This window comes from Vulpes vulpes, chromosome 1, assembly GCF_048418805.1.
Source record: "Vulpes vulpes isolate BD-2025 chromosome 1, VulVul3, whole genome shotgun sequence".
NCBI lineage: Eukaryota > Metazoa > Chordata > Mammalia > Carnivora > Canidae > Vulpes > Vulpes vulpes.
In genome coordinates, this window is record NC_132780.1 from 194,288,587 (window position 1) to 194,312,432 (window position 23,846).

The following is a 23,846-nucleotide window of genomic DNA, read 5'->3' on the forward strand; positions in this document are numbered from 1 at the left end:
TTTATAATTATTTACCTTTTCCTGCTTCACCAAAATTTTGGTAAAGAAACTAGTGATTACAATCATGACCTCTGAGGTCTCCTCTCCTAAACTCGCTTTGGGATCCTACTTATCTCTGTGGCCTTGATCATTTACATTAGAATCTAATTTACTGATTTAGCTAATCTACCAAATAATTTTCAACTCCCAGTGAAGGTTATTATTCCTGGCATCTGACCTTGTTAGGGTGTGGGGCATTTGAACTGCAAGTAGACAGAAGGGCCTTATTAATTGGCTTCTGTCAATGGCCCAACTTCAGATTATGGATCTTATAAATGGAAAGTAGACCAGACTGTATGGATAGAAGCTGCTGAAATCTGGGACTGTCACAATGGTGGTGGCAGTTTTTGTGTTGTCTTAGTAATGTAACTGGAAAAACCTGAGTGTTATGTAGGTAATATGCTTTAGGGCATGCATTCTACTACTCATAACCTTTAAAATAAGAGTAGAGCAAAGATTGGAAACTGAACCACCGGTTTAAGAAGTCAGGTTTTGTTTCAGAGTCTAAGGGCAAGTTAACATTGGTTTGTATAGTGGCTAATGCCCTCTCCCTAGAATGAATGCTATTATGGCCATCTTAATAAAGAAACTTGAACATGGGCTGTGTGGGCCTTCACTTTCAGGTTGGTTCTTCTGAAAGACTTTTCTTAAAAAAAGAATTTTATTTTTACTTTAGGAAAGACCTATCAAGTCATCCCTATTTCATAAAGTTATAGTAAAAGGTTGTGCTTTTTTTCCCTTTTTTTCTTTAAGAGAGGAAGAGAGTGGGAGCCTGCAGGGACGAGGGGAGAGTGGGGTAAAGAGAATCCTAAGCAGATTCCATGCCCTGCACAGAGCCCAGAGATGGGGCTCCATCTCATGACACTGAGGTCATGGCCTGAGCCGAAATCAAGAATTGGTCGCTTAACTGATTGGGCCACCTAGGCGCCACAAAAGGCATCTTTTTCTCTGAGCAGAATAAGGTTGTGCTTTTATATCTTTCTTTCTTTAATGTTTCTTAAAATGTTGGCACAAATAGCTCAAACAATGACTTCTAAATTGGTGACAAAGCTGTGAAAAGTTACAGTTAAAACATTGGAGTTTGGAAAACAAATTTTACTTTGGTTTATAAATATATATATTACCTGTGTGGCCTAGTGTAAGTTATTTAATATGTCTCAGCATGAGCCTTTATGAGGGCACTGATACCAATTTTGCAGGTTTATTATGAGGATTAGAGACCATGAATCTAAAAGTTATGGCCCAGTAACTGGCACTGCATTAATCAGGCAGGCTCTCATTTTCTTTACCCTTGGGATCAGGGTCCTGGGCCCTGACACCCTGCAGTTCTGTCCTGGATGTGGGTTTTTTAGCCCCTTTACCATGTGCCCTTCCAGAAGCTAAATTTCTGTCTCCAAATTTTAACCAATTGCAGCTTGTAATTTTATTAAATTATGCATATACATTGAGGTTTAGTGTTATAGTAATAGATGACCATTAGAAAATCCACATAGGCATTTTGAAGTTCTGTAAGTATTACTTTTTTTTTTTTCCAGTTGGTTTGGAATTAGTGAAACTAAAAATACATTTAAAAACATATATTGTTGGGGCAACTGGATGGCTCAGTTAAGCATCTGACTCTTGATTTTGGCTGAGGTTATGATTTCAGGCTCCAGGCATTTGAGCCCCATGTTGGGCTCAGCACTCCGTGGGGAGTCTGCTTGAGATTCTCTTGCTCCCTCTGCCCTTCCCCCTGCTCATATTTTCTCTTTCTCTAAAATAAACAGATAATACAGTCTTTAAAAAAGATGTATTATTCCCTAAGTGCTTTTAAAAGGGGGATAACCAGATACATAAGATTGGTCATTGTTAATCTTAGATGTTGGTGGTATGAACTCTTTCCAAAATCTAGAGCAAAGAGGACTGCCTAGGGTTGCACATTGCTCCCCCATAGCTTCAGAACCTTCCTGATTTTTACCAAGAAGTTTGAGGTTTTTTATTTAATAGGTCTAGTCATCTGAGTACTCAGTAGTAGAACCACCTTGCACTTGCCTGCTTTTTGAACCCTGCAGAGTGAATTTTAAGAGCATGCCTCATATCTATTTTATAACGTATTTTGCTTTTTTAAAGAAACGTGATTTCTGAACCATTAGTAGAGATCCCATTATCCTTTCAAAAAACCATAAGAGTAAAGGGAAATCAGAGTATATAGTCTCCTGGGCAACATTTGTCTCATCAGATACTCACCGTGTTCCCTGCTTTTTTTTTTTTTTTTCTCTCAGATGTCTCTTTATGGCCATCATAGAAGTGCCAACATATGACCCATGGTTGTTAATGTTCATTGCCCAGCCTGAACTGGAGGCCCTTCTTGCATGGGAACATACACATGGCAAACACTGAGTATTTTGATTTATTACTTATGATAAAATTCTGCTCTCTTTCTGTGTTTTAGAAACATTCTGGTAGAACACATGTATTTGCATCTTCTACATAAATACAGTTGGTGATTGCCAATTTTTTGAAAACTATGGTAATTTTTAGGATTGTTTGTATTTAATATATAGCATCAGGCAATACCTTTTGTCTTTAACCTGCAAGTAAAAACTAATCTGGCCTGTAGGTGCTGTTGCAGATGTGGAGAATACCACCAACTCCTCTCTTTTACTGCACCTGAGGCATTTTATAGATTAGAAGAGCCCACATCAGGTGATGAGCTCTTCCCACCATGGACTCTGTTTTATTATAGCAATAAGAACTCCCTGACTTGGTAGCATGACTGGTTCCTGAAGTATATTATCGTATATCATTCTTACATCATCCCTGTCAGGGAGGGATGGTTTGGATGTTATTATGGCAATAATGAAGATAGAGAAGTAAAGTTGTTGCAGATGGCTTAAATGATTTGCTCAAGGTCACATGGTTGATCAGTAGCAGAGATAGGACTGGATCTGGGTCATCCTAGCCAACCAAGTTTATCTGCCAAGCCAAGAGGAGGATCTTGCAAGGTGGCTGCAGTTTGTTGGGATTTTGATGATATTTTGCCAATTTCTTTTTTTAACCCTTTAATATAGAATAGTTTTAGATTTACAGAAAAGTTACAAGACTGAACAGAGTTCTCATATACTCAGCATCAAGTTTCCCCTGTGTTAACATCTTATCTTAATCTATGGTTTATTTGGTACATTTGTCACAATTAATGTTCCCAAATTGATTTATTGTTATTAACCAAAACCCATATTTATTCACATTTCCTTCATTTTTATCTAATGTTCTTTTTCTGTTGCAGCATCCCATCCAGGATACACCTTACATTTAGTCATCATTTTTCCTTATTTCTCATGGGTCTGACAGTTTGGAGGACTACTGAATAGGCATTTTTAAAATGTCCCTTAATTGGGATTTGTCTAATGTTTTTTTCTCATAATTAGACTGGGGTGATGGGTTTTGGAACGAAGACTACAAACGAGGGTGCCATTTTTATCATGTCAAGAATGTATGTTATCAACATGACTTAGCCTTAATGATGTTGATCTTGATGACCGGAGATAGTGTTTGTTTCTCCCCTAAAGTTACTTTTGCCTCTCCTTTCTATACTATACTCTTTGGAAGGAAGTTACTATGCTCAGACCATTGCCTCGAGGGAGGGTATCTATATAAACAATTCAGAATTGTTCTGAGTGGGAGACTTAACCTATTCCGTCAACTCAGTGAATCCTACTCTACCATTTTTTCTTATGCCTGTTGGACAGGTGTGAAACTATGGCAGGAAGAGATGACGTCGAAGAAAGGATTAGTAACAATTCACACCGGTTCTGAGTTTATTAGATGTGGTTGAGAAAAGGTGGATGCTGCCTTTATACTAGCAGAGGAGAAAACCATAAGAGAATAAAATGCCCCACCCCCACCCCCACCCCCGCCAAGTGATTAAGTACCCTTAGAGAGCCAGGGAGGTTTGTTGCAAAGTGCAGGGAGAGAGTGCAGTGGTAATAAATTATAAGTGTGAACTTTAGTATAGGTATAGGAAATGCAATTACAAAGGACAACAAAATTTAGGAATTTGGGGAAAACAACATCATTGAACTTAAACATTCCAGCATCTCCTGGATACAAAACCATCTCCCACCTCCTAAACCTCAAACTTGGTGTGTATTTACAGTGTTGTCTTTGAATTCCAACCGGTTGGGGGCATATCATACAAATGTTTATCTTTTTTTTAATCTCCAAAATTAAGGAGGCCCCCCCCCCAAAAATGAGTCTGATTGACTACTTCTTCTGAGTGCCTACCTTGGGGCTATTTTATCTCATATTCTGCATTTTCCTTTCTCTCCACAGAACTCTATCCGGCACAACTTGTCACTGCACAGTCGGTTCATGCGAGTCCAGAATGAGGGGACTGGCAAGAGCTCTTGGTGGATCATCAACCCTGATGGGGGAAAGAGCGGGAAGGCACCCCGGCGGCGGGCTGTCTCCATGGACAACAGCAACAAGTATACCAAGAGCCGTGGCCGTGCAGCCAAGAAGAAGGCAGCCCTGCAGACAGCCCCTGAGTCAGCAGATGACAGTCCCTCCCAGCTCTCCAAGTGGCCCGGCAGCCCCACGTCACGCAGCAGCGATGAGCTGGATGCGTGGACGGACTTCCGCTCGCGCACCAATTCCAATGCCAGCACCGTCAGTGGCCGCCTGTCACCCATCTTGGCAAGCACGGAGTTGGATGACGTCCAGGATGATGACGCACCACTCTCCCCCATGCTCTACAGCAGCTCAGCTAGCCTCTCACCCTCTGTGAGTAAGCCATGCACTGTGGAGCTACCACGGCTGACCGACATGGCAGGCACCATGAATCTGAATGATGGGCTCTCTGACAACCTCATGGATGACCTGCTGGATAACATCACACTCCCATCGTCCCAGCCATCGCCCACTGGAGGGCTCATGCAGCGGAGCTCTAGCTTCCCATATACCACCAAGGGCTCCGGCCTGGGTTCTCCAACTAGCTCCTTTAACAGCACGGTGTTCGGACCCTCGTCTCTGAATTCCCTGCGCCAGTCTCCCATGCAGACCATCCAAGAGAACAAGCCAGCTACCTTCTCTTCCATGTCACACTATGGCAACCAGACACTCCAGGACCTGCTCACTTCAGACTCACTCAGCCACAGCGATGTCATGATGACCCAGTCGGACCCCTTGATGTCTCAGGCCAGCACCGCTGTGTCCGCCCAGAACTCCCGCCGGAACGTGATGCTTCGAAATGACCCAATGATGTCTTTTGCCGCCCAGCCTAACCAGGGGAGTTTGGTCAATCAGAACTTGCTCCACCACCAGCACCAAACCCAGGGCGCTCTCGGTGGCAGCCGTGCCTTGTCGAATTCTGTCAGCAACATGGGCTTGAGCGACTCCAGCAGCCTTGGGTCGGTTAAACACCAGCAACAGTCTCCTGTCAGCCAGTCTATGCAAACCCTCTCGGACTCTCTCTCAGGCTCCTCCTTGTACTCAACTAGTGCAAACCTTCCCGTCATGGGCCATGAGAAGTTCCCCAGCGACTTGGACCTGGACATGTTCAATGGGAGCTTGGAATGTGACATGGAGTCCATTATCCGTAGCGAACTCATGGATGCTGATGGGTTGGATTTTAATTTTGATTCCCTCATCTCCACACAGAATGTTGTTGGTTTGAACGTGGGGAACTTCACTGGTGCTAAGCAGGCCTCATCTCAGAGCTGGGTGCCAGGCTGAAGGATCACTGAGGAAAGGGGAAGTGGGCAAAGCAGGTCAGTGCCCAGTGCTATGGCATTTAATAACAAAGTGGGGGTGATGGGGGGAGGTTGACTTTTATTTACTTTGAACTTTCCTCCACATTGAGAAATAGAGGACCATGGAGCAGTGGTACACAGAAGTGTGGCTCCCAACCATTTCATCTCCAAGTCAAATGGGGCCATCAAGTGCCCCTCCCCACAATTTGCTGACAGCTCAGGAATTTTACTGCCAGTAAAAAGAACATACACACATTCAGAGATTTTATTCTTCTTTGTATCCAGTCACCCTTGCTTACCCATGACACAGGTCTCCCTACTGGATGTATGGATGAGGATGGATGGGAGGGGAGGGAGTTCTTAAGTCACACAAACTTCAAGGTTAAGGACCCAGCCAGAGAACATTCTCAGACCCTCAGGTCCAACACTGCCATTGTTGATCTTCTATGTTGTGGTTTCTTCATCTTTTTTTCAGTAAAGTAATAATTCATAGGTACTTCTAATTTAACTGTAGAAAATATATTCTGACTCTTTCATACATGAGTATTTCCACCAAAGGCAAGATTGTTAGATTCTTCACCAAAGTCCTAATCATCTTTATTGATTAAGTGTTCAGCATTTAAGCATTTAAAATAGCAAAAGAAAAAAATAAAATAAAATAGCAAAAGATTTGAGTTGAAAACAGTTTTTATGTGAGAAGGAGAGCATTTGCTCATGTGCTTCTCATTCCCTGAAGTACAAGTGATAGCAGGTTCCAAACAGTGACATGGATTGGGAGCAGAGATTTTTTTTTTTTAATTGTGGCATTTTAATACTGTTGGAACCAGAAAGATCATACAACATGATGTGGTAAGAGAAACATTTTATTGGAATCGGAAATCAAGGGTTCAGTTCCACTGCTACTACTTTCTGGCTAGAAATTATCAGGAGAGAATAATTGCCCCCTTGTTCCTTCACAGGATTATTATAAGAATCAAATGCCCTGAAGTATGTGAAAGTACTTTGTAAAACTGCAGTGGGCTGAAATATGTATAGTGTAATTAGGTAAACATACTGACTGACAGATGAGTAAGCAGGGAGCCCAAGAGGGTTAAGTAGTTTGCCAAACGTCACACAGCTGGACCTAGAATCCGTATTTCTTGAATGGCTTGAACGGTGGTAGTTTTTCCTAATTTTCTCAGGGTGGAAAAAAATAGGAAGTGCTCAAAAAAATAAATAAATAAATAAATAAATAAATAAATAAATAAATAAATAAATAAATAAATAAATAAATAAATAAATAAATAAATAAATAAAAGGAAGTGCTCTGAACTGGAGCTAGTGTCGCAGAAAATACACCGGCTTGCCCTGAAACTCCTTAAGAAGTAAGATGAGCACTGGGGTATTTTGTGGACAGGTTTGTACCCCTAGACCCTACCCATGTTCAAGGGCTGTGTTCTGTGCCCCAGCTCCTCTTTTAAAAACATCTCAGCAAGCCGTTTACACCCTTCTTTAAATGGTGTAAAAGGGAAATGGGATTCAAAGCCTTTCAGACCTGAGCCTTGTTTAACCCTCTGCCCCGGTGAAGGAATTACAAGGGTCTCCTATGGTGAGCTCAGCACAGCTCACTGGGTAGTTGTCGAAAGGGGAGTGTCAAGAGTGTTGTGATGCTAAAGCTTCTCAGCTTTCTCAGGCATAAGCAGGCCCCTAATGGAACTCAGACATCTGTTTTCAGTCATTTAATAGCCCTTGAGATGGTAAAAAGACTGTAATGGAAGCTAAATAGGGTGACACACTTGCATGCCAGCCAGTTCAGTACCATAACAGAACTCAGACTCAGGAAGACTTGCCTTGAGAAATTTAGATATTTGCCTTCTTAGAAGAACAAATAGTTTGTCTTCCTTTAAAAAGTGGAATGTGATTGTGTCTTCTAATGACACAAGTAAGTTTTAATTTTGGTGTAGTTGTAAGGAAGCCACTTTCTGAATCATTGAGAAGAGGTAATTCTGAAGAAAATGTACTACCCATTCTTGTCTACTTTTTCAAGTGCAGTTGAATAGCATACCTTTCTTGTATATGTATGATTCTAAAAGATTGTGTAAAAATAGTTTAAGGGATATTTAAACACTTACATTTTAAAAACACATTTAATGAATTATTATTTGTATGATAAATAACTACTTTTGGGATAATGTGTTTTATTATTATGCCCTAATGGAACCATAGGGTCGTGTTCTTTTTCTCAGAACATTTGGGGTAGATTTTTTTGAGAAGATAACTTCTTCATTTGAAAATGAAAAGTAACCAGAATTTCCTAACAGCGAACCAGCTCTGTGTGATTAAAGCAAGAAAAGAAGCATCCTAAAGACAATGGGAGGGCTTTGAGGGAGTCTGGTTTCTGGGGTTAAGATTTCCATATTGCTTTGGAATAAATTGCTCCTCTAAAAAGCCAGTAGCACAAATGGCCTGAAGTATATTCTTTACTTTTAAGCTTGTGGCTATCATGTTGAAGCCTCCCCTAAACTCACAAAAGAGACCTGAGGCCACAACCTCAGATCGCCCTTCTCCCGAATTAAGCACCCCAGCTTCCCAAGAGTTGTTCTATAATGACTTTTTTGGTTTGGCTTTTTTTTTTTTTAAACTAGTAGTCATGGTATTCTCCAGACTCCCTTCCTGGCTTAACAGAAGGTCATATGATCCTAAATTAGAACCCTCTAGTTGTGGAGTTAATGGAGCAGCTCTATCCAGTTGACAGACAGTCTTGCCAGAGAGCCGTGGAGAGGTGCTTCTCTGGAGGGCTGGGTGTTTCACACACGTCATTCATCTTAGACCATGTGTAAAATCCTCTGACCCATGGGTCTATCTGGAAAAGAAAAAAAATAACCGTACCTTTTTATGAGTGCCAGCTACTGGGGTGTGAAGGGCACTGTCTTCTGTCATAAAGCTTGATGCATGTACCTTCAAATTGGCAGCAGAGATGTCTGTGAGCTGGTATGGCGGTTGCAACACCAAGCTTCCGGTGAGCCCTCCCATGTCTGATGTGTGTCTCCTCAGAGGACAAGCAGCCTTAGTCTCATTCTTTTGAGATCAAAAGTTGCCTAAGTTCACAAGCCCTTTCATTCATCTTCATCTTTTGGCATTGGGAGACCCCATTAGCGAGCAGCCCATTATTTAGTTTTAAACCACTCTGTGATAAAGATTGGAAAACCTCAACCGGAAAAGGCTCAGGGAGCGGAGGGGCAGTAGTCTTCCTGCTTCTGCTACACCACCAACGAATCTCACAATGGTAGGTTTCTCATCTGTCGGATGAGGATAGAATCGTAGAATCATGCGCTTTCAAAAGTGCATAGTATACGTAATTTTAAACCCGAAACCTAACATTCTGTCTGGGAAGTGGCCCTATTAGAGATACGTGATGATGCAGAACTATTAAGATACAGTGGCATAGTAGTGTGGAAACAGCAGGATCTCGTATTGGAGGCCATTTAGAATTCATATTTAGGCTGCTTTCCAAAAGGAGCAAATTTTTGATACTTGTTGAACTGATATTTGAATGCTGTGATTCTATTTCGTATTCATGTTGGGAAATAGGACTAATTCTAACCGAATATAGGCAATGTAGGCTATTTGTGTCATTTCTTTTCTTGATGTAGAAATATCTGTGTTAGGCGATGTAAGGTATGATAAATATGAATCTGTATGTATTGCATGGAGAATATACTCAATTACTTGCACTTGTGGCTGTAGTCTAGTCTGTGGTTACAATATGCCAGTCTCAAGAATTTCTGCATCTGCAGGGATCTTCATTCTTACTTTTTAAAAAAGTCTGAAGTCTGAACCGTCACTCATTGAGAGCATGGCTGTCTGGATCTTTTTAGTGTTGACAACAGTAAAGGAAGATTGACACAGCTGTGAAAAGGGGTTTTCTGTGTAGAGGTTGGTACACTTCTTACTTACATTCTTTTCCCTGGAAAGCAGTGCTATGCAGTACTGAGGCTGCTCTTCCGGGACACAGGGAGAGACCTCTGCCTGAGTGGCTCTCACTTCAAGCAGTTGCATTTGTACTTGGCTTTCTCCAAGGTCTCTTTGGCCACAGAGCTAGTGGGAGCATGAATAAATGGGGTAAAAATCACCTGAATTACTGCTGGAAATTCTTGTAAACTTTAAGCTCCCATTAAATGCTTCTTTTTCCAGGGTTCGTAATGCTCAGCATTTGACATATTATAAATAACGTTTTTTCAAGTATAGTCTTCCCCCAGGTGCCACCTATGCTTCTCCTAGGCTTCCCTTTCTTTATGGAGATGGGTGAAAGGGACTTGTCAGGATCTACCTCTGTGCTGTCGTTGGAGAGATTGGCCAGGGTCCTGCCTTGTTTCTGGGGCAGGTAGAAGGATGTTTGCGGACTGCTTTCTCTTCCCGACTTGGAGATGCAGGTTTCAACACTGGATTTTCATTCCAAGATGGAGATTCCCCATCTTGTAAGAGACATCATCCACTTCACCCAGGTTTTGTTGATGTGTTCATTTGATGTAAAATATTGCTTTCCCTCATCTTCCAAATTGTTTTGAAGTTTAAGGTTCCAAAAACTAAAATGAATTAAAATTTTGTTTTGAAAATTAGTGTGACACTTCTGATATTTGGAGGTCCTGTTAGTCAGCGTGTCTCAAAGCGTTTCATAGGACAGTAGATCCTCAAGGTGTTCTTGGGTATTAAATAGAAAATGCATTCTGTGAATACCATGGTAAACAAAGGGAAATAGGGTTGTTGCCAGCTGGGCTTCTCAGAGCCTTAAAAGTTAAATAGATGTTATATGAACCTTCTGGGAGAGGATTGAAGTGTTTCCTAAATTTATTTGATATCTTGAGTTAAATCTTTTTTTCTCTAAGAAACCATAGGACCAGTGGTCTAAGAAAACCCCTAAAGACATGAGCCAGCTACCCACTTCAGCTCACTGTCCCTGGGGTTCTGCTCTGATGGGAACCGTGGATTTTAAAAGCCTCTCCCTATAACCCACTCCAAGTTGAGTACCATCCCTGTGGCATAGCAGAGGAGCGGTGGGATTTGTAGCAGAAGGCTGCCGTTTTCATGGCTATATGTCAGAATCAAGTCACTCATCTCCCTCAGTCTCCGTTTATTTATCTGTGAAATGGAGTTAAAGTGGAAACCTACCCCTCACAGAACTATTCCTACTGTCCTTTGGCAAGTTTCAAAAAATTTATTTAATGTTTATTGTCACTTAGAGTGGCTCCAGAGGTTAATACAGAATAAAGGAGGCAACCAAGCCAATCTTACACTGTTGGCGGAGAGAGCAAGTACTTTCCCCAATAAACTAGAATTAGTCTGGTTTCTTTTTATTAAAAAGGTATAGCAGTTGCCTGCTCTGTGAAACCTTTGATGTCCCCTAGAAGTCCTGCCTACCAGTTTGGAGGTATCCACCAGAGAAACCTTTGTTTCACTGACAGGGAGCTTCTGACCTCGGTGGAACGAGGAGGTTTGTATGTGGTGCCTGAAGCGTTCCCTTAGCGTCTTTAAAGGATGGCCTGAGAAGTCCTAGCTGTCTGGCTTCGGCTTTCCTGGGGCCCCCTGTCAGTATGCAGAAGGCTGGTAGCACGCCGCTGAGGAAGGGCCTCCCCTTGCCCCTTCCCTGCTCCCGTAGTGTGGCCTCTTCCTGCTGGGAGGGAGCCTGGAAATCTGATCTTCCCCTTCCCACTGCCAGCTCATCCCAAGCCACAGAAATAAAGCCGAGAAATAAAGAGCTGTTCCAGCCTCCTAGGGCTCTCTTGAGAGCCGAAAGGTTGCCATACAATAAATAGCTTGATGCTGGCAGTGGTCTGGCCACGGACACCCCCACCCCTGGGGCTGGTGGTTTACCCCCTTACTGGCCAATGTGACACAGTTTGGAATTCAGAAATTGTGGTCACTGTGCCCTTAAGATCTCTTCTAATTATAAGTTCAGTGAAAACTCAGAGAAAATGGGCTGTTCTTCTCTAGGAGCTTTCCTGCCAAAGAAGCGGGACTCGGCTTGGAACTGAAGCACACCACTCCCTGAAGAACTGCTGTGCACTTGGGTGCGGGTCTTGTGCTCTGTTCCTCTCCCCCAGGGATAGATGTGGACTGTACTCTGTAATTCTGGATTTTCTATTTTTTTTAATAACCTCTTTTTTTTTTTTTTTTTGCTAAAATCTCTAATACTCATTTATTAAATGATGAGAATTACTTAGTCATGGAAGCCCCAGAAGGTAATTCCAGTGTTGCCAAAGGATAAAACGTTAATTGCCAGTCTTGGCTTGATTGAAGGTTTGCATATCTGTCTATCTTCTCTCCTTCCTCCCTCCCCCCTCCTTCCTCCATCTCGTTCTCTCTGATGAAGTCTGGATCCTAAGATTCATGTCTGTGGAGTGTTTGACTCCTTAAAGAAATTCAATGGCCAAGAAGAGAAGGCCAGAGATTCTGAGGTTGAAATTTTAAATTACTTTCCAGTGGGTCTCCATGTATACATGCCACTGTAATTAATTGGAGCTTCCATTGGTCATTCTACATTCAGAAATAATCAGAAAGCAGTACCGCCCAACATATGTACTGTTAGAAGGTGTCCCTTTGCCTGCTGCCCGAATGCCTCAGTCCTAGTCAATTCAGGCTGGCTGGGGTAGGGGCCCCCATGGAAGGGAGTTCCAGGCCCTTAACCAGGCTGAGCCAGGGACATGAGGGCCTCCCACAGCCATACAAAGTGTCGGTTTACCTCGCTCCTGGAGTCTACACTCCTAGCCAGACTGCTGACCTCAGGTCAGTTCTTTGTCTCTGTCAATCTTGGAGCCACCTGAGACCCTCCTTTCAGTTCCCTTCTTGGTTTCCTTCTTCTGTTGCACTGGTATGATTGTTGCTTCTTGGCCACCACCTGTGTCACCTGCATGTCCTCGTCGTACCTTACCGGTGGACGAGCGGTTTGGACTATTGGTAGAACTAAAATAGCCTATTTTGTGTTTTCAATTTCAGAATCACTTTTGGAAAAATTAGATTGTCTTCAAAACCCTGTGTATCTAAAGCAGGAAAAGAAGACTTTGGAGACCCTTTTCTTCTGTACCTGATTGTGGAACCCTTAGATGGGCTGGCACACCAGACCTACACTCGCAGTCCCAAGTCCCAGGAATCTAGTGCATCCCCAGCCTTAAGAGGTAGCCCCACACTCCCAATCTCCCCTCCCTCAGCCAGTAAATGCAGTGAAGACTCACACAGGCAAACATAAACATGGGATATTCAGGTCATGATTTATGGCTCTATGCATTTCTTCCTGTACTATAGTTACCTCTTGTTTGTACGTAGTGAATCATGAAAGCAATGATAGCAATTTGAGAGAGTAGCAAGACCATAAATTTGGGGTAATAAAGGAGATGCATATGGTAGGATATACAGAAAAGATGGGAGAAAGTAAATATTAAATACTGTTTTAAATTTTTTAATTTTTTTAGAAATTGCATTAGTTGAGCACCTGGGTGGCTCAGTCGGTTGAGCATCCAACTCTTGATTCTGGCTCAGGTCATGATCTCAGGGTTGTGAGATCCAACTCTGCACTCAGGGAGGGGTGGGGTCTGCTTGAGATTTCTCTCCTTCTCCCTCTGCCCCTCCCACCCCTTGCTCATGTGTGCAAGTTCACTTGCACACGTGCTCTCTCTAGAATAAATAAAATAAATCTTTAGGGAAAAAAGGCATCAGAGCCCATGGACTGCATTTTCTAGAAACTTCCCTTTGCGGAAGCTCCTCAAACTCAACACAGATTTGCCCTCCAGCCTGGCCAAAACCTCCGTGCCTACTCTGTTTCAGTCATGAACTATTATTCAGTGTCCGAAGTGGCAAATTGACATTTGTCAAAATGTATTTTTATAGAGCTGCACCACCTAATTCCACTTCTCTGGCAGTCATGGAGGATGGTACTATTTGGCCAGCACGGCAGGCAGAGGGCTAGATTTTAATCTTTCAGGCTCCTACTGTCAACAGTGACCACCAGGTGGGCTTTCAGATGCTTCCATTAGATCTTTGTCTTCCATTCCACCTGGAAGATGCTGAAAAATTACCAAATTAGGCTGAAGTGTTGCACCCATTAGGTGTTTTCTTGAGCTGCTCCGTGTTTTGGCTGCGAAGATAGACCCCAAGGGAACTGTTGCCATTGTCGTGCTCCAAAATTAGACATGACTGCCCAACCCAGGACCCACAGAAATGCTATTTTTCCCGGGGTGACACCAGCTACAAAAGCCTAGGTGGATGGTGGCAGATGGCTGTGGCTCATGATGGATTGGGTGTCCCAGAGATCCCTCTGAGGGCAAAGCAGACATGGTGGCAGGCCGGCATTTTTTTTTTTTTTCTCTCTCTTCAGGGGTGAAACACTCATAGTCTGGAGCTCACACCTGTTCTCTCCTCTCCACGTGAGGTTTCCCTGTCAGATTGAGTGAACATTGATTCATTAGCTTTTCTGTCCTGGATGTTCCATATTTAGTCCCCAGCTTGTCCTGGGGATTGTCAGTTTGGCTTAAATTATGTTTAAAGAGTAGGGAAAGTGGTGTTTCACCTTAATTTTGTTTTTCAGGCAGACTTCCTCCAAACATCTTTAGTTAGCTAGGAAGGCAGCGGATAACCTTCATGAATTTGTGGATGTGAGAGTTTCGTGCTACTGGCGTGTTTTCCTTCCATGTCATATTTGGTATTAGGGTCCTGTTCCTTTCTTCTGTGCCAAAAAGATAAAAACACTGCTGAGAAATCCACATTTGTCACAGTGGAGTTAAGTTGTGGGAGGACAGCATTAGGAACTTCTATGTTTTATTCCCAGATTAAAGTTGATTGGGGTTGTTATGTTTTGTGTAGAGTTTTTTGGAGGCGTTGCCCTTTCTTAGAACATCATGTGATTTAGTGGTGATAATTAGGCAGAAACTTGTCTTCCCTACAGATGCCAAGATTATAGAGGGACTTACTCTCACCAGAGACCAGATGACAGCATCCATAGATATTTTTAGAACGAGTCTCATCATTTGGCTTCCCCATTTCATTTTCCTTGCATCAACAGTTTGATTTCAAACTTATTTATTTATTGGGCATGGAGGGGGAAGAGAAGGGATCTTCTCCCTAGTAATGAAAGTCACTGATGGGACAAGACAATATTTTCTATCTTTTCTTTTCTTTTTTCTTTTCTTTTCTTTTCAGACATTTTCATATTTATTGTTAGTTGGCCTATTGCCTATAACTGCAAAGTGATAGCTATAATTCCTTTCAGCTGTACACTTCCTTTTCCTTCCAGAAATTTTGCTTAATCTGATGTGTTTTTAAACTTAGAATCGGCATACTTAGACTTCCGTTTACTTAAATATCTTAACTTTCAATAACGTTTAAGAATGGGGGACTTCATTGAAACCTGTCCCTATCTTGAGGATCGTTAAGTTCCCAGCTCAGTAGCTGGTGTCATGATTTAAAGTCTCCCTCTGTTCTCTCAGTCATTGACGGAGTCAGATAAACATGTGCACACAGCGAGCCACCAAAGAACGGCTGAAAATCTGAAAATCTAAGGCGGATAAGGAGCTGGGTTCTTTGTGACTATTTTTAATCATGAGGTCTTCCTACTGAATGATGATTCTTGTGTTCCTTTTAGAAGAATACTTGTATTTCTGTTCAGCCTTTATCTGATTTCTTTATATTTTCACAATATTTTAACAGTCTGTTTGCTTTCTGTTGCAGAGAAAACAGGTCACCTTTCTGTCCTATGGAGTGGGATTTCCTTATTACATTTGTCCTTGGGAGAGCTGCCTCTGAACCGGAGCATCTCCTTTCCTGGCTCCCCTCTAAGCACATGAGGTTTCCTGAGCAGGCTGGGAGGCATGGCCTGAGAGACCCCCAGGGAGCACCAGGACTCAGTGCCACAGGGGCCCCTGAGCCCATTCTGCAGAAATGGAAGGAGTCCTGATCAGTGCATCTCCTTTTTAATGATGATATTCCCTGAAGATTTGGGGCCTTTTGATGAGGGAATGTGTATTTGGCCTCGGGATTGTTGTTGGCTGTTGCTCCAGACTGCCCAGTGTGGGCCTCTTGCCCCTGATTTCAGGGCTGCTGCCCTGTTCTGCTTAGGATGATGCCATGTAGGGGGTTATAGGTGCCCTCTGCCTTCTTTTCTCCTATGCTGACCCAGCTTCAGCATGCTCTGCCTCTATACTTGGGGAATGAAGTGTGTCACCTTCCCAGTGTGCACTGGTTTCCATGGCTGAATAATTAATACCAGAGGGAACCAGGATGGGATGGGGCCTGAATTAGGTAATGCTTTACAGCTTCTCCCTTGGCACCTGGGGACCGTAGTCCCTTGATGACTAATTGCATAGTGATGTTAGATTGTGGCTTATGAAGTGTTATCGTGAAGGAAAAAATCCTACCCTTCCAAAGAACCGTGTCTGTCTGTACCCCTGTCCATTCACTCCTCAGAGGGTCCCAGCTAGAATAGCACTGGCTGACTCTAGAGGCCAATTCCTCACGGATACTTAGATTGGTATGTGTTTCAGCCGCTTTTTTTTTTTTTTTAACCTCTACTCCAGCATGGGGCTTGAACTCACAACCCTGAGATCAAGGATCACATGCCCTGCTGACTGAGGCAGCCAGGAACCTCTGTTTTAGCTTTTTCTTGCTCTGAAATCAACCAGTTCAGGATAATACTGTCTAGTACCTTTACAAAACAAAAAATCCCCATCAGCCAGGGAAACTATCTACTGGAGATGGGCAGGAGGGGGGCCTTTTTTTCCTTCTTTCTTGTCACTGCCTCTGATAAAACCACCTAAGTACTTCTATTTAGAACTATAACAGGGGTACTTGTGACCTTGGGTATGTATCATTACAAATACTAAGCCCTGCTGTCCTGTGAATATTGATAGTGAAAGGTAAGGTTGCCAAGCAGTCCAGCCACAGAAGAGTTTGAAGTCATAAGTACATTTGTGAAAATTCCAAATGAACTCACGGTAATATCTGGTCTAAAGAGGGGACAGATGAGCGTAACATGTATGTGAGCTTCTGGTGCACATTTCATGACTTGCTTTCCCTCTCTGATGAGAAGGTAGGGTCCACTTTTCTATCCATTTCTTTGCCTAGAGCCATTTTTTTTTCCCTACCATGACAACTGACACTGTCTCCATAAATAAAGGTCTTATGTCTTGAAGTCTGTTATGTCCGTTCCTTTAGGTACATCTCTGAGTATACTTTTTTTTTAATCCTTTACCTTTTCTGGGCTCAGAGGCCACGTGAAGTCTGCTAAGACATGTAAATTCAGATGGCCTGAGAGGACCTCTTTTGTGTCTCACCATCAAAGACTGTTGAAGGCAAAATAATAATAGGTTGTTAACTGTTAAAGGGATGTTTTGTGGGAGAGTTTTTTGGCCGTGTGTGTGTTATAGAATTTTTTTCTCTGCAGACTTTTAATCTAAAAAAAATTTCCTAAGACCACTTAGAGATTGCTTACTCCTTTAGTAGTGAGGGAAGTTAAGATGATCTCTACCCAGGAATGTAGATTGATTAATAAGCCTTTGTGGAAAGTGACCCTCCCCTGGTATTGTTGGCGAACAAGGTCGGTTAGTCTGTATAGCCAGTGGAAGAGAGCCAGAAAAGCTTAGCTGGTCTGCTTAGGGTGACCAACTTTTCTGGGCTTCTAAAACTTTTTTTTAAAATATGTTATTTATTTATTTATTAGAGCAAGAGCAAGCAAGAAAGAGAACACAAGCAAGGGGAGAAAGGGAGAGGGAGAAGCAGACTCCCTACTGAGCAGGGAGCCTGATGCAACTTGATCCCAGGACCCCAGGATCATGACCTGTGCCAAAGGCAGACATTTAACCAACTGAGCCACTCAGGTGCTCCACTTTTCTGGTTTTATCACGAAAGTTCCATGTCCTAGGACACCCCTCAGTCCAGAAGTCTAGAGCAAAACCCCATCTGCACCCTGGACTTCCCTAACTTAAAAGAATCTACTAATGGGGTACCTGGGTGGCTCAATCAGTTAAGCATCTGACTCTGTTTTGGCTCAGATCATGATCTCAGAGTAGTGAAATCAAGCCCCGCATTGGACTCTGTGCTCAGCACAGACTCATCATCTCCCCTTCTCCCTCTCCCCAGTTGCATTCTCTTTCTCTCTCTCTCTCTCTCTCTCTCTCTCTTTCTCTCAAGTAAATAAATAAATCCTTAAAAAAGATTTTTTAAAAGGGCCTACTAAAACACCCCTAACTTACCTTAACCCCCTCCCAAAATGATTGACCTCATTTCCTCTAGGCTTTTTCAACTTGAGGGCATCTTGTAATCAAGCCCAGAAATAAGGTAAGTAGTCGCCATGCTTTGTCCTTAGGTTTTCAGACTTGAAGCTAGTGTAGCAGAACAGCTTTACTGTGAGTACCCTTAGTTCGAAGGTGAGGAGAGGAGACAGGAGGCTGGTGAAGCATGACCTAGTGGTGCCTACGATTGCTGTTTGAATGTCCTTAATCATCTCTGGTTTTCGTTTCTCCTCCTGCAGACCCTCAAACTGACACAAGACCTACAGAGAAACCCTTTGCCAAATCTGCTCTCAGCAAGTGGACAGTGATACCGTTTACAGCTTAACACCTTTGTGAATCCTGCACCATTTTCCTAACCCAGCAGAGACTGTTAATGGCTCCTTACCCCGGGTGAAGCACTTACCCTTGGAACAGAACTCTCTATATAAAGTATGCAAAATCTTCCTTGTACAGGGTGATGAGCCACCTGCCAGCGAAGGACAGCACCCTGTCAGCACCACCCACCCTCGTTCAGAGCACACCGTGAGCTCCTGTTGGCAATTCTGTGGTGTATTCATATCACGATGGTTTATGGGATGTTTTAAGTGTCGTTTTTGTGTTTGTTTTCCTTTGACTTTCTGAGTTTTTCACATGCATTAACTTGCAGTATTTTTATGTTAAAATGTTAATCATCCTTCCCCTGGCAAATTTAAAAACAGAAGGAAAATGTTGTACCAGTTACTATTCTGGCTTTGGGCATCACAAGCATTTGAGCCCTTGGAACTCCATAAACTAACAAATTACATAAACCAGAGGGGGATTTTCTTTCTTCTTTTGTTTGGTAGAAAAACTATCCTTTTCTAAAAACTGAACAATGGCACACTGTTTGCCTTGCGCACCAGTCCAGGACTGACCCCTGCATAGGCACAACGAATGGAGTGCAGCATGCCACCCAGTGTGTTTTCGTTCTGAGCCAGGTGGTTGGGGGCGATGGGGGGCGGTGGTGAGACCCCCAGCACCTGGTCTGCAGTTGCCAGATCAGTAGGGCCTCCGGTCTCCTGGCAATATCCTCAGCTAATGCAGTGAATAGTGAAGGTGTATGGTGGTTAGAAATTAGGATCTTTTCAAGAAAGAAATCAGCTCAGCTACCCACTCATTGCCAAATGCCACTAAAGGATTTAGTTTTAAGGAGAAAAGAAAAAAAAAAAGGTAGTCCTGTTTTGCTTTGCAGAAGAAATGAACTTACAGGTGAGCATTAAGCCTACAGCGAGCAATGTGTGAAAAGTACAAACCAGAGTCACTATTTTCCTAAAACACCCTTGATTATTTTCAGCCTTGCTGTGTATAATCTGATCTACTAGACATGTGTGAGTGAGAGGCAATAGCATACAAACTGATTTTTATATATATATACACACACACAATCTAATATATATATAAAAGCTTAGATTGTAATCGTACAAATGACACAATGGAAGTACAAGGTAGGGCAGTTTTGATTTGTTTTCCCCCACTTTTCTGCTTCTATGGATTTCATTTTGTTTTGTTTTCAAGAAGTTATGGTGCTGTATAGGTGCTTTCTGTTTAACCCGGAAAGTGTGATTATGTTAGTTACTCTCTTTGGTAGACCGAATAGTTGGGAACACCTTTGGTACATGTAATGAAGCTCTGATTAGCACAGCGTATGCATACTTCTCCAAAGTGATATATGAAGACTCTTTTCTTTGCATAAAAAGCATTAGGTATATAAATGTATAAATAAATTTTACCATGTACAGTACAAAAATGGAACATTCTGCATGGACGTTAGGAATACAGGCTAGTATTTCAGCACAGACTTCCCTGCATGAGTTCTCGCTGACGCTTGCACCGTGCAGTGGGCACTGACTCCCTTCCACCAACACAGACGTGCCACCCGACCCCCTGCACCTACCACCCGCCGCCAGGGGCCCCCTTGTGCACCTTTGCTTTATAATTCCTCTGGGGGTGATATTGGTGGTGATAACAGCTCCTAGCATAATGAAAGTTCCATTTGGTATTGTCACACGTCTCTCCCGCCTCGCCGGGGTCGTCCTGTTTGAGTGATGGCCCTGTTGATTTCACCCTGCCTTTTACTGAATCTGTAAATTGTCGTGCAATTGTGGTTATAGTAGACCTGTAGCATATTGCCTTTTCTAAACTGCTACACGTTTATAATCTTCATTTTAAAAGTATGTATAATTTTTAAAAATATGTATTCTATTCACGTGGTCTGCTTGTCAGTGAGACAGACGTTTTGCTTACTGTGTTCCTTTATGATAATGCTCGCCACTTCCTTGACTCTTCGGTAGTCCGCTGTACACAGGAACTGTCTGGTATCAGTGAAAGAAGGCTACCTCTTGGGTTCCTAGGTGATGCTGCCCGGGTCGGGGATGCAGTTGGGACCCAGCTGCAGCAGCTGAGGGGAGGGAAGGGTGGAGGGAGGTCAGATACGTGGAGAACCCAGAGCGCTTACTACAGTGTGAGGGCCCTGAGAATTTCTCTCCTGAACTCAAACAAACAAGCAAACTAACAAAGTTAGCTATTTGCCTCTGCAGTTTTATAGACCCTGGGAGCTACTTTGGGAGTCAGAAAAGCAACTCTCAAATATGTTTCAACTTTAAAATGTTGAATTCCTTTCGGACATGTGGCATCTCATTTATTCTCCTTTTTTCTCAGTGTTTGTTAGATTTCAGGCAGAATGTCTTACAAAATGTCCTAGAACCAGATTATAATTTAATCTAAAACAGCTGAGGGAGGGACAGAGGAGGTATGAGAGCAGGGCAGCCACAGAGTGCATCAGGAAAATGAAGGCGGTGGTGGTGGGGGGGTGCTTTAAATGTGTTGGCTTTGTGTTTTCAATAATGCCAATAGCATCTACATGTAGAGAGAGCATTGTGGGGAGCCGAGATCAGGACAAAGTCAAGTGCCAGCCTCAGTTTCGAGGGAGTCCGGCAAGAAGGGTCACAGCAGCGCCACTTGGAGCCCGGCTACTGCCAGCTGGCCATCCGCCCAGAGGCCAGGCTCCCTTAGGCTCGCCAGGTGCTGCGGGGGTCCGACAGGGCCGAGGTGCAGCGTAAGGCCTCTGTCTCTTATACCAAGACCCTGCTTTCAAGGAGGGCCAGCTGTTGGCCCCCATGTGGATTCTGAGTGTCACGGGTCCCTCAATAAGTTTTCTGAGCTGGAGCACTCGGTAGCCTCCAGGGGCCCGACAGCTCTAGGGCTTGCATCCTGGTGAGCACTCTTCCAGGCCGTCCCCAGCCTCTGAACACGCTGCTCTAGGGAGCCTTCCTCTTTTTGCTGGGAAATTAGAAGAGTAACTAATGTTGAATATGTGACATGCGCTCTGGGGTTCTTGTATCTCTCTGCGGGCTCCAGAACCAGACACCTTTGACCAAAGTTAGAAAAGAGCTTTATCATAAGCCTGCCCTGTCCTGGCGTGAGACCCGCCTGCCAGGTTCAGCACACCCGATAACTGTGAATGGAGCCGAGCTCCATCTCCTTTATTGCATCCCCTGCAATGTAATGAGTGCAGAAACACTTATTTTTTAAAAATTTCGGAAGTTTGTCTTTCCTGTTAACAGGAGGGTGGTGCACACACACGTGACACAAGGTGGGCTTTGTGTGTGTGTGTGTGTGTGTGTGTGTGTGTGTGTGTGTGTGTTTGGTGTTGAGTTTGGGTATTATGTGTGTCTCACGTCACCACCCAGAGGTGAGGACCTCGTGGCTCACAGCTCAGGACAGCGCTGTCCAGTCTCAGGATGCCGTTTTAGGTGGCTGCGATCCGGTTAAAGACGGTAGGGACAGGCTGCGCCTACAGCCGGTGGACCCCGCTTACAGAAGAAGGACCGTTTGGATCTCTTGGGAAGACCGTCCAGGGGAAAGCAGTCCAACAGCTGATGCCATGGGCTGCTAAGGGGAAATACAGATGTCACCCTTTCTGAAAGCAGAAGCAGAACCCTGATAGCTCTATACCTGATTTCCTTTTTCTCGATGTATTTGGGGGAACATTGTACGATTAGGCCTACTGTTGTGTTTTTTGTTTTTTGAGTTAGCAGAGTTTTTTTGTAGAAATGCAATCACTGGCAAAGAGGTACGAGAAAGCCAGCCTCTCCTGAAGACTGGGGGCAGCAGGCACAATGAGGGGAATGTGGGGCCCTTGTGAAGTCCCGTCTGCACCTAGGATCTTAACGCAGACAGCCAAGTAACTGAAAAGGGTATATTCTATTTGATCTAAATCTTCGGTGGATAAGATTTTACGCAGTTTGAATGAATGAAATATTTTCCTCTTGTTTTTTATTTGTGTGTATTTTTCTTTGATGAGTGATTGGTTCTGAGGCCTCTGGCACACTCCGGAATTAATTTGTGTGGCCGCTTTAAAAAACTGTGTGTTTGGTCACTTATTTCTCTAAAATTATCTCATTGCCTGGCAATCAGACTTCTCTCGTATACTTGTCCTAGCACATTATGTACCCGGGAAATGTAAACAGATGTGAAGAAGGACCAGAAAAATTAGTTAATATTAAAAAAATATATTGTGCGTTTTGGCTTCACATGTTTAACTTTTTTTAAGAAAAAAAAGTTGCATGAATGGAAAAAAAAATCTGTATACAGTATCTGTAAAATTGTCTTTACCTGTTTCAATTTCTTGCTCATACCCCATTCAGACTAGAATTAAATATGGTGCATGGCCATATTCTAACACCTAAGAGTCAAGCAGTTGATACTTTGGTTTGAAGCACCTCATCCTTTCTTTCCAAGCGAACACTATCATATTGCATTCTTACTGAGGATTTTGTCCAACCATATGTTGCCATGAATTAACTCTACCACCTTTCTTCTCAAGAATCAAAACCAATTTGATTTGGGAATCTTCCCCTTTCCAAATGAAATAGAGATGCAGTACTTAACTTTCCTTGGTGTTTGTAGATATTGCCTTGTGTATTCCATTTAAAACCGTAATCTAGTTTGTAAAAGAGATGGTGACGCATGTAAATAAAGCATCAGTGACACTCTGTCTCACTCCAAGAAGTCTTTTGTTCCCCCTCCCCCTTTAACTTCAGATGTGGAAGGGCTGCATCTACGTCAAGGTCTTGGTGTGGAATTACTTCATGGGCTGGTCGAGGCAGGCAGCTGAGAGCCTCTGTCATGAGCTCTCTAAACCGAATGATCTAGCAAACTTTGTCTCCAGCCAATCTTTGAGCTCTGCAGACAACCAGACAATTTAATAAAAGTAGATCAGATCTATGGCATTGTTCATGGTGGCTGATAGTCACTTTGGTGTCCATGGAGGCACATTGCCCTGGAGGAGCTTTTAAGGAGAGGAGCGGGATGTAGACTCTGCCTTCACGGAGTGTCGGATTTTGACCTATCAAAGCTTTGGCCCTAATAAGGTCCTCCTCATGTGAGTGCAGCAGGTGAACATGGGTCCTCGACAGGGCGCCCCTGCATATTGGAAATCAGGCCTCTCGTGGCAACGGAATAGATGCTTCCTCGGTCTGTACATTTAGGGCCTCTCTTTGAAGTGAGGGGGAGCTCCGCCCTATTGTAAAACTAGCCCTCGTAGCCTGGGTGGTATTTTTCATTTTAATACACAAATTATTCAGTTTTAGAGACTCCCTAGGATCGGGTTCAAAGTCCCAAGGAACGTGATGGACTCATTTCAGATCAGGTAAGTATTTTACCGTGTGCCCTTTGGAAAATAAAATCAAAGGTTTGCCCTCTGGGCTGAGTTTTATATTGGTGGAGAGTCATGCTGTCAGGAGTGTCCTTAAAGTGTCTATTAAACAAATGTCCTTGTTTTAATTACCTACGAAGGTAAAACCTC

At 43.2% G+C, this 23,846-nt stretch overlaps 1 protein-coding gene across 5 annotated transcripts in view; it reads left to right on the top strand.

The window, feature by feature from the left end:
- FOXO3 (forkhead box O3) overlaps positions 1–23,034 on the top strand; it is a 122,118-nt gene extending 99,084 nt beyond the window's left edge. For all 5 annotated transcript variants that reach the window (XM_072738363.1, XM_072738357.1, XM_072738382.1 and 2 more), the window contains 2 exons: positions 4,351–5,786; positions 18,262–23,034. In XM_072738363.1, coding sequence (XP_072594464.1) covers positions 4,351–5,751 — 1,401 coding nt within the window. In that variant the 3' untranslated portion in view covers positions 5,752–5,786; positions 18,262–23,034. The remainder of the gene's footprint in view (positions 1–4,350; positions 5,787–18,261) is intronic.
- Positions 23,035–23,846: the final 812 nt, after the last annotated feature.